This window comes from Festucalex cinctus, chromosome 2 (genome assembly GCF_051991245.1).
Source record: "Festucalex cinctus isolate MCC-2025b chromosome 2, RoL_Fcin_1.0, whole genome shotgun sequence".
In the NCBI taxonomy this organism is placed as follows: Eukaryota; Metazoa; Chordata; class Actinopteri; order Syngnathiformes; family Syngnathidae; genus Festucalex; species Festucalex cinctus.
The window spans coordinates 12826130-12837529 of NC_135412.1; the positions used below are offsets into that span (position 1 = coordinate 12826130).

At 43.3% G+C, this 11400-nt stretch overlaps 2 protein-coding genes across 3 annotated transcripts; both read right to left on the bottom strand.

Moving 5' to 3' along the window:
* Nucleotides 1-978: 978 nt before the first annotated feature.
* On the bottom strand, nt 979-3887 carry hoxc5a (homeobox C5a). The gene is made up of 2 exons (XM_077515251.1): nt 3184-3887; nt 979-1717 (listed from the first exon to the last, which is right to left on the bottom strand). The coding sequence occupies exons 1-2, from the start codon at nt 3644-3646 to the stop codon at nt 1509-1511; spliced, it is 672 nt and encodes a 223-aa protein (XP_077371377.1). The 5' UTR covers nt 3647-3887; the 3' UTR covers nt 979-1508.
* A 698-nt stretch (nt 3888-4585) lies between these two features.
* Nucleotides 4586-6506, bottom strand: hoxc6a (homeobox C6a). 2 transcript variants are annotated; one of them, XM_077515253.1, is made up of 2 exons: nt 5883-6506; nt 4586-5561 (listed from the first exon to the last, which is right to left on the bottom strand). In XM_077515253.1, exons 1-2 carry the CDS (start codon nt 6286-6288, stop codon nt 5242-5244), a joined length of 726 nt encoding a protein of 241 aa, XP_077371379.1. In that variant the 5' UTR covers nt 6289-6506; the 3' UTR covers nt 4586-5241. The 2 variants fall into 2 exon arrangements, with proteins under 2 accessions (XP_077371379.1, XP_077371378.1); XM_077515252.1 differs by having other exon boundaries at nt 4586-5564.
* Between the last annotated feature and the right edge of the window lie 4894 nt (nt 6507-11400).

The window sequence follows — 11400 nt, forward strand, 5'->3', positions numbered from 1 at the left end:
ATCTGACTATACTATATATACTATACTATATACTATACTAAACTATAAGAATCTTCAAATGACGTCGCTTCAATAAAAACAATAAAAAATATTTTAAAGCAGTATTGAGAGGCAACTTACTGCTTGAGATGGGTCCATCGAGTGTCCGAGTTCCCACACCGTCTGCATGTGGCCCATGAGCCGCTTGCATGCAGCCAGCCAAGCAGCTGCGATTGCCGGACAGTTAAGATTATATATGATGTGTATATATCGAAGGTTTGTCAGCTCTTCCAGGCCATAAAAGCCACTTAAATGACACCACGTGCTCCCCAAGCACCATTCACAGGGCCCGCTCGGCCCAATTGGCATATGTAACCTTGTAAACTTTAAAATACCCCCAAAAGAAGACAGTTAAGAAAACGTATACGCCACGTTGGGCCCAAGAGAACGCAAACAGGGAACAAAAAGTGGACGCAGATTCCCGTCGAAGCACCAAGGAGGTTTTATTAGGAGTCAGGAGGTGAGTCCCTTTTATTTGTATTATTTTCTTAATAATAGATCTTGCAAAACCAACAGGGCATTTAAAAAGTGGACTACGGTAGACACTGTTGCGTAAGAGCGTGCATGTGTCACCATATGTTGTCTTGTTTATAAAAACAAGGAAAGCAGACTTTTGCATCCACGTTGCTGTTTGCACGAGAAGGGGGTTGTATTATCTCAGGCGAGGGCTTCCCTTTCCTTCTCCTGGCAAAACAGGAAACAGTCTGTCTGGAAACAAGGGCAATAAAGTTTTATGGGGGCCTTAAACTTCATTGCGCGTTTGTCACTCGGTAAAAGAGTGAGCATGGTGGCTTCCGAGGCAGTCTAAAAATGGCAGCCTCGTTTTTAAAACCATTTGATTACAGCACAATTAGGCATAAACGTTATCAAACGTCATAAAAGCCAACAACGTAATGAGTGTAAACACAACACAAATAGTGCATGTAATCATTTTATTGGTTACAGTCAACAATGAAGCTATCAATTACAGTATGCTATTTATTCACCAGGCACCGTCAGTCTACAAAGATGATTTTTTATTTTTTTTGCACTTCACATACAGTCTTGGGTTACATGAATTCAGTCATTTACATATAGTCACGTCACAGAACGCACCAAATACAACATGTTACATTGAAAATTGTTAGGGAAAAAAAAAAAAAATAAAGATTTTGTGTGATCACGTGATAATGGAGGTAACGTCGACGTGGCTTGGGCCCGCAGCGCCTCTCAGCTTTCTCGTCCCCAAAAGTGGTCTTATCGTCGCATTGGGCACCAAATTCATTTAGCAACGTAAACTAATTGATCAAAGTGAGTGATAGTCAATACATTGGATCCCAAACCGCAACGAGTGACACATAATTGGTGATGAAGAGCCACGGTGCGGTGTCATGATGTCATTGCCCCCCCCCCAGCAGTTCATCCGGAGGTCAAGACACCTCCTTGCACGCTCCATGTCGCGCCAGTATACCGCGTGCAATTTGCCGATTTTATTCCTTCACTTTGATCTTGGAGTCCTTCTTCCACTTCATCCTTCGGTTCTGGAACCAGATCTTGATCTGCCTCTCGTTCAGGCACAGCGTGTGCGCGATCTCGATGCGCCTGCGGCGGCTCAGGTAGCGGTTGAAGTGGAACTCTTTCTCCAGCTCCAGAGTTTGGTAGCGAGTGTAGCTGGTCCTCGAGCGCTTGCCCTCGGATTCTGACGGATTACAAGCACTAGTTAGAGATCGCTCGCTGAGAGATATACATAAAATAAATTCTTGCACCACCTTTGTTGCTTCTTGTTCATTTGAAATGCCGGGTAGCCTATTTATTTGGACAAATAACAAAAACAAAAAGGCTAATTAGTAGTTTAATTTAAGAGCTGATATCGAACCATTTATATGGATTTTATTAATAATAACCTAAATCACGTATGACATTTGCTAGAAACAGTGCTTTTCGCATTCCATGTATTATTATTTTTTTCGTATAGTCACGTGATACAGCTTGAGTGGAACCAGGCATTAAAATGAGCATGAAGAAATTAAAGAAAACAAGGTGCTCTAATATTTTTTCACGACATGCAATTAAAAGAATGTAGAATTTAAAAAAAAACACACACACATTCTACATTATGAAAAGTATGCAATTTTAATAAAGTGAAATAAAATATCTGTATAGCGAAAAAATGCTATAAAAATATTATTAACGTCTTGATTTAACTATAATGTTTGTTATTGTTTTGTTTATATACCACAAACGTGGTGAGACAATAAAAAAACGTGTTATTAAAGATGACATTGTCAATCAAAACTGACTATAGCTGACTTTTGATGTTTGTATTGATATCATTGCATTGTGATTGCAATTATACAGTAAAATTGACGTTTACATGGAGGACTGCATTTATTTGTGCTCTAGAAAGATTCGTTAGACAAAATGTTCAAACTGGACGAATGCTGGCCTCATGTTGACCTGACACACTAACAGAATGAAAATGATTCCATTAAAGTGTCTATAATTTCAATCCCTACACACGCAGAGGCTGCTGAACAGACAGTGTGATATTTTTGAACACTCCCTGCGGCGTGCTGCCTGCCTGGCTGCCTGCTGCAGGCATGTTTGCATATATGAAGGAAGAAAGACAAAACAGAAGCATTTGCAGTAAAAGTGTCCACTGTCCATCTGCAGCCTGCAGCCAACTTGTGGCTCCAGTGCGTGCAAAAGAGTGCATTGAAATCTTTCGAGGTGAAAAGTTCAGGCTAGGGTCAGGTCATTGGTGTTTCCCAGAGTTCAATTTAAGGCTAAAGCTTCAAACACACACTCATATACTACACCCACACACACACACACACACACATGTTGATAATGTAAAATCATGCATGCTGCACTGGGAAGAATATAAAAGAAGCAATAAAGAAAATAATACTTAGAGATGAATCTGTGATATTATTTGATAATTTTGTCACAGTTTGATCCTGTGGTCCAATTACTGCGTCATAAATCAGCCCTCAGATCACCTCTTCGCCGTAATAGAGCAGGTTTACGAGCAATGGATGCCTTTGTCATAAAATTTATGACCGCGAGTTTTTATTATTTCCTGCGTTTGGCCTATAAAACTCAAGAGGGAAAGTGGACCGCTCGAAAAGAAGTGCAGGGAAAGAGAAGAGAGACAAACTTTACCGTGGCTCATGTGCAGTTTGGTCATCCACGGATAAATCTGCGGTCCGCGCTCGCCGTGTTGCTGCTGGCTCCCGTTCGCGTTCCGTGACCCCGTTTGCGCGCTTTCCGCACTCCTGGCGCCTTCCTGGCTCCGGTTGCCGCCGGACTTGGCGCTCCTCTTCGCGGCTCTGTCGGCGAGCAGCGTCACGGTGCCTCCGCCTCCGCCGCCGCAGAGCTGGAGCCCGCCAGAGTCGCGCGGGGCCGGGCCGGAGTGCGTGTGAGGTCCCGGCGGCAGAGGAGGCTCCGGGCTGCCTCGCAGGCTCGTTTGCATCTCGGTGGGGACGGGCCGCGTAAACACGGCGTTCCCATTGACGCCTCCGTGGTGACACAGGCTGGACCCGCGCCCCGCCACGCCGAAGCCAAACATTGGACAACTTGTCTCGCCCGCTTGCCTCACATTGCAGCTGTCAACATAAGAGCTCATTTTTAAAAAATCTGTTTACACTTTTAGCGCCGAGATGCTTGCTGGATAGACGTTGCTCTTATTCCCTGATTTGTGTTGATCATTGCTTTTCTTGGTAGCCCCTTGGAAGAAGAAAAAAAATCAGCCTCTCCTTTAAAAAAAAAATAATCCAGGATTTATAGGTGGAGTAGCCTTTGGTATCTTTTTTTTTCTTTTTTTTTTCTTTTTTTAATCCTTGATCCGATGCGCGCTGCCCAAATATGGCCTATTTGTATGGGATCACGTGCGCATGTTGGCCAGTCATAAATTGGCGTTGATACTCAATGAGGATATTGATGAATAGCAAAAACGTGTCCAGTAAACTTTGAGCAGCTGCCGGGGAGCAGAGCTAGCAGCCTTTCGCGAAAAAGAGAAGCACAGTAGGACAAGAGCGTCATCTGCTGTTCGGAAGCGGGCAAGACGGGCCCCGGATGGACACGCGCGAGGCATCCCCTGCAAACTGCAGTCCACTCTCATCTTCTCATGAAAAAACAAAAAACAAAAACATAAAATAAAAAGACATGAATGTTCATAACAGTGTAAAAAAAAAAAAAAGTTTAATTATCGCGTAGAAGTTGAATTAATTATATTATTTCAACAAAGCACAATCAGTTCAAAACATTCAGCCCCTATCATGTCGGGTTTTTTCTTTTAATATTCCGAAGTCCACAATGTGTTTCTGAATTATAAACTACCTCACTTGAATTATTAAAATATAAATAAATAAATAAATAAAATAACTCCCTGGTAACCCCAACAAGACACACCTCACAAAAGTGAAAGTTTTACAAATATTTTATTCCATGATACACAATTATGACAAAACATGATCTTTCAAATGAAAACAAAATGAGAACGTGTACAAATATATCTCACAAGGAATTGTGTCAAAGGGTCAAATAAAAAAAAAAAGGGGGAGGAATAAGCGCAATTTGGTGTTATGCGTTGTCTAACAAAGCAACTAAATGCACATTCATCCTTTAAGGATTTGCATATGTTAGTTTGACCGGCCTATATACAGGCACATATGTGTATGTTTACGTGTGTGTATACGTGTGTGCGTGTTTGTGTGCAGTCTATTCGTGCAACGCTCAAGTTTCTGCAAGACCTATGTATACATTTATATATTTATATCTATATTCAAGTAGTAAATTACACTGTGACCAAATTAAGGGTCCAATTCCTTCCTTCCGTGGAATGTCGAGACGAACTTAACACTGTATTTGGTGAGCAGAGACTTCACAGTGATGCATTGGCCGCGTGTGGGATAAATAGTTGATACTGGCATTGGAAATATAACGTATAGGAATTAATACTTCGCTTTTTATTATTATGATTTGCACAATACAAGTGTGACACTGACAAGTAAAAAAAAAAATATTATAATAACAATAGCAACATAAGATTGATCCAGAGTCACAGGTTTCAGAATGTGGCTGAAATTATTGGGATTTTTTTTTCTTTTCTTTTTGTAAGGCTCAACACCCCTGAGGAGTGCAAGCCATATCATGCAGTGTCGTCCCTTTCAGCTCCATTTATAGGTAGTAATGTTGGGGTTCCATTTTCCATCTTTGGAACTATTCCTTCTTTTTCTTGTCCTCGTCCTCCTTGTCTTCTTTGACTGCGCCCGAGCCGGCCCGTTCCTCATCTTGCGTGGCCGCCGTGGACTCCGCTCCCGCCACCGTGGAGCTCAGGTTGCTCTCTTTCTTCCACTTCATGCGCCGGTTCTGGAACCAGATCTTGATCTGGCGCTCGGTCAGGCACAGCGCGTTGGCGATCTCGATGCGTCTGCGGCGGGTCAGGTAGCGGTTGAAGTGGAACTCCTTCTCCAGCTCCAGGGTTTGGTAGCGGGAGTAGATCTGACGTCCCCTGCGCCTGTCTGTCCCGTAGCCGACTCCTGCTGGGGTACAAAGTCGCCCGTTCAGTATGTTTTTTTTTTTTTTTTTTTTTTTTTTGAGGGGGTGGGGGGCACATTAAAAGTTCAACAGGAGTCCTTAATACGGACGCCATCTTGCTTTATCACTAAATAAAAGCAGATACAAGAATTTCCTCACGACTAAAACGCAAGCTGTTTGTTTGCACATGCAAAAGGCCCATCTACAAGTCAAGGAGATACAGTCATGTTTTATGGGGCCATAAAAAGTAGCTTACTCTCTTGGTGAGACAAATCGTAAAACGGGCCCATTTCCTTAATTTATTTGCCGCTAGTAAAACTCACCGCTGTGTGAGTTCATGCGCTGCATCCACGGGTAGATCGGGATGTTGCTCTTCTGCTCCTGGGCCGCCCTGCCCTGCTCCAGCGTGTAGTCTTGATGGCCAATGTGGCTCTGCGTGCTGCTGAGTCCCATGTTCGTTTGCCTGCAGCTGGGCAGCACGTCCTTGTCCTGCAGGAAGACGTTGGAGCCATAGTCGTACTGAGCCCGGCCCGAGCCGAACACCACGTTGTCTTGAGGCGAGTAGAAAGGTGCAGCGTATATCCGGTGGTTCTGGCTGACGGCGGCACCGTACGACGAGAAATGTCTGACTGTGTCATAGGTGCTGGAGTTGATGGGCACGTTGGGCAGAACCTCTTGGCCGCCGGATAAATGGCAGGAGAGCGACGGGTTTGCGAAATAAGAATTCATACCTTGCCTCGTAACCCTCTTCTCCAACTCTCCCCACTTCTTTATCGCTCTCTTTTCAATCTTCCTTCCCAGTAAATCTCCCTCCCGCGTGTGTCAGCCAACCACACCTTTCCGCGAGCTCTTCTTCTATTTTTTTTTTCCTCCCTGCGACCCCCCCGATGGCACCTCGGCTTGTCTGCCTTCCCGCTACTTTGACGATTCAATATTATTAATTTGCAATCTCCGGTTAAGACGCACAAAGCCGAGTGTTATAGCCGAGGCTTGGCTCGCTCCGAGACAATATGACAAAGTCAGCTGACCCGGCTCCACCAATGGCGAGGCGGGAGCGCGGCGGAAAGTGTAGCTTGTAGCCGAGAGCTGGAGCATTAGTGCAAAATGCCGATAAACAGTGCAAGTGACACACACCATGCATGCATGCGCTCTTGTTGTGAGCGCAGGCGCGAGAAAGATGTTTTTTTTTTTTTTACTTTCAATAACGTGACTGATGATGATATTCCAAAGGGAGGGGGGGAACACATTTGCATCCACATTCCCAGCAAGAGCAATTAAGGATATTATCTATTAATCCCGCACATTCAGTGCAAACTCTATGAGGTGTTTTGTTGTGACCAAAACATTGCATGTTTGCCCTGCAAATACATTAAAACCCACACACAAAAGGCACAATACTACAAAATAAAAATTGGTATTTCATATTCATCCAAAACCACATCGATGACTTTGTCGCATGGCGTCAATGTTTCCACGAGTGAGCAATTTCCAAAGCTTTTTTTGCAGGGGGAGGTGGTAAGAATGCGTTTATGGTCTCTCGTGTGCGAGGGCAATAAAACAAGTGACGTTCCCCAGCTCACCAAAAAAACTATCTCTGCAGCAAAGCAGATATCTTCAAGCACAAAACTTACCAACAATAAAATAAAACAAAATATTATTTCTGACTCTCTCTCCTCAGATCGAAATACACGTGAACAATTTGACAAAGCGACATTTTTGAAAGCCACACTTAGTGAGTTGAAAGTGTTTGCCGTCATACGTGTGCATTCCTGCGAGCCGCGCCGTGGAAGAGAGCAGACAAACTGATGATTATCTGAGGAGACAAATAATGGCTTTGCAAATTGCTTTTGAGGCGCACCACCAACACGCAAAAGTTGAGCGATTGTCTGCGCGCGCGCTGCGATTTGCACAACTGCGAACGGAGATTATAATTGCTGTCCACTTTTGTTCTGCCCTGATAAATTGTCTGCGAGGGAATTTCAAGTGACTGTTTTCATGTAGCAACATAACCAAAATTACAGCCAAATACAATTTTAAATGATCACTTTTCAACAGGTCATTTTTTGGGGGGGAAAAAAAATCGCACTTGTTAAAATGTGCATGAGCTCATTCATTTGTTCTGCAACCTTGTTTGCTCTGTTGTTTGGGAGCTCAATAGGCCACAAAAGAGACAACAAAGACGAGGAAGTGACTTGCCATAAAACCTTCCTTCCCTTCACCTTATTTGTGGCCATATGTGACCATTCGCATTTGCAGCAAATGTTGTGCATGCTCTGGATTTTATCATCGGCGTCAAATGTCAATTTGACCCTCCCATAAATGTGCTCGTTCACATTAAACGTTATTTTTTTTAGAATCCGTCGCCCGTTTTAATTGGACAAATACATTGAAATTGTGCTTTTAATATCGCCGGCAAGGTCCCAAACTGCGTCAAAAAGCAAACGCTGCGGCCCGTACAGTTTCGGTTGTAAATAAAAGCCGAAGAGTGAAGCCAATGTGCGGATTGAGGCTGGAATGCAGTAAAGGTTGTGCCACTGTGCACAATTAGAAAGGTCATTCTTTCCCTCGTGTTTTAGTGTTTTATTGCAGCCCATCAGGCGCATCACATGGGCAGGCTTCAATTGCTCCAAAGCAGCCTTTTGGTCCACTTTGACACCGGCTTTTGGCGGAAATATTTTTTATTTTTTATTTTATTTTTTTGGAAGACGAAGAGGAAAAAAAATACCTGTAAGAAATAAATCGTCAAGTGCATTTAATTAATTTATAGGCCTATTGTCTTTATTATTATTATTATTATTATTATTATTATTATTATGGTTATTTTTATTATTATTATTATTATTATTGTTAATAATAACCATAATAATAATAATAATAATAATAATAATAATAATAATAATAATAATAATAATAATAATAATAATAATGATAATAATAATAATAATAATAATAATAATAATATTCATTTCTTTTCTGTCCTCACATCGGTTTGACTTACACGAATTGGGGCCATTTGAAACTCTGCTGCTTTTTCTTTTTTTTTTGCCGTTACTTAACATGACACACTATTAGTTATACGGCAACTGTACAACTTCTACATTATCCGTCATGATTAAAACGCAGGCAGGGAGCTTAAGGCTGGTAAGCCCTGATGTTTTTTCCCCCGTTCCCTCCCTTTCCTAATAAGACTAATTCTCGTTATAACAATGTAAAGCCGTCTATAGGCACTTTAGCGTCGCAGGCTGGCCCAATTACGTCCGGAAGTGTTCGACTTTATGCTCGTTATGCACTCAGGAAGCCAGTGCCCGGCGAGCGGCATGTTGATCCACACGTCATAAATTAGGACCATTAGTGGGCAAAAACTTTTGCCCTGTCGGGAGTTTTAAATGTGGTGATGGGGACAGATGTATGACTTCAATGGACCTTTATTTAACAGCACCAAACACGAAGCATTGCGTCTTTCGTTTTTTTTATTTTTCGTTTTGTTTTTTTTGTTTTTTGTTTTTTTACTCCAAACTGAGCGGCACTGTAAATGAAAATGTATTAAAATGGACTATTTGCTTCTCTCTGCAGGCACGGAAGTGGACCATTACAGCAGCAGAGCCTCGCGTGGGGACAACAAAGTGCTTGCAACGGCGGCTCAGAAGGATTAAAGAGGCTTCAAGACGCAGAATTTGACAATAATTACATTTTGAAGGGCTTGTTGATTTTCGACATGGGAGAATTACACACAATGACGCGCGAATATCTTTTAAAGCACATTTTTTTGTTGCCTCTGCACACAGTTTAAAAATGTGTCGTGTAGTTTGAAATTAATCCAATTGTGTCAAATGTATAAAAAATGTGTTATGGATATTGAATTACTTTTAATAAGAAATTGAGGCCCAAACACATAATGCTAAAAGCTAATGCATTGCACGCACGCACGGTGCAGCTGTTTTTCAGCACGTCTTTTTTTTTTTTTTTTTTTTTTGTCTGACTTCCGTCAGGGGGGAAAGCTGGAATGCCTTTGGTGACAATTTTGATGTATATCTTGCTTGTGAGTAGCTCCTCTGCACTATACACACCCAAAACACATTCTTACAACACAAACATTTCTCATTTGACACACGCCTGTGATTATAACTCCTAATATCAGTAAATATGAACGACAATAAACAACATCACGCAAGCTCCTGTGTATACGTGATTCTCTCTGAAAGCAACGTGATCTGTTCAGCTTCTCCGAGTCAGCATTAGGAAACCAGACCTCGCCGAGCAGCACACACACATGCACACACGCACACACACGCAAGTGGGTCAGCTGACATCCGCAGTGAAGCAGCAAGCAACTCAAAACAACAGCTGCCCCGCCCACTTCCACATTGCGGCACGACCGGTCGCTAGGGGGCACTGTGGGGAGCTACCACGACGTCTGTGCATGTGAGCGTGATGCACAGCAGCCTGTTGGCAGACACTTGAATGTAACAACAACTTCAATTACAATACATCACTCAGCCGTAACAGTAATAATGGCAGGATGGGTATTAAAAAACAAACAAACTCCCAGGATAATTGATAACAACGCAGAGCGTTCAAATGCTCAGCCGTGGAAGTGTCCACTCGCAAAACAGCCCCGCAGCTGTGGCGTGGGGGCTCACACAGGTCAGGTCACGCGCACACACCTTGCCACCATCATCTCGCACGCATCTGCATCGTCCACGAGACCACGCGCGGCATCCAAACAAGAGCAGAGAGCAGAGAGAGAGAGAGAGGGAGAGAGAGAACGAGAGCGAGCATGAACGCGCGCGGTCTTACCTGAACGGCGCCTCCGCGGGGGCTCCACCGGTGCTCCATCTTGCATGCTGCCCACGCTCGGACGCAGCCTTTGAGGTCGCAGCATGGGGAAGTCCAATTTCTGCAGCTGCCTTTCCTTCCGTCTTCCGGAGGGAGAACCGCGCCGCGGGCTGGCTGCGAGACGCGGGAGGCAGCGCCCCCACCTCCTCCAGATGCCTGCGTCAGGAAGTCGGCCGATAGAACGACAAGGAGCGTCAAAACGTGTTTTGGCTTCACGTCGCGGTGAAGAAAAAGGAAGCTTTTAGACGACTGCAGCCTGCTCTGCTGCGGATTCAAAGGAAGGAGCAGGGAATAGACAACAGCATAAAGTTCATGTTCATAGAGCGTGAGCCACGTGGCTCGCTGCGGCCAATCACGGCGAGCCGTGAGTCGTAAACTTTTATTACTCAGCTGTAAATTTCTCCCTTTAACAACCAGGAATGTTTGCACCCATCTTTGCCAGTCCCCCTTTTTCGAATGCAGCAAATATAGAAAATAAAAAGAAGAAGAAGAAGCTCGGTTGTTGAGTTTTGTTTGCATTTTGTCAAAGTATGGAGTCACGCAGGTAGTTTCCACTTGAAGCAACGCTGCATTTTATCATGTGAGCAAAAGCAAAGTGTAAGGATAGAAGGAGAAATAAAGGAGAGCATGCAAGGCAAAGACGATCGTTCCACTTGAATTAGACTAACCCAATTCAAGGCCCCTCGCGTGTTTCTTCACATGACTAAAAGCGTCCAATAAAGAGCGCGCACCGCCTCATCAACTGATGAAATTAAGCAAACTTCAGCATGGTGCACTTTTAAACAAAGGCCAGACAGAACAATAAATATGACACATCTGCTTCAATAAAACAAAACAAAAAATAAAAAACACATTTCACTCTTGCACAATCTGCACCAGATATGCATCGTATTCCAAGACCACAATTCAGCACATTCAAATATTAGTCCTCCAGCATTATAAATACAAATCAGCCAAAAAGAAAAGCAGCCTCAATTCGACGATGAAAAGAATGATTTTTGTACC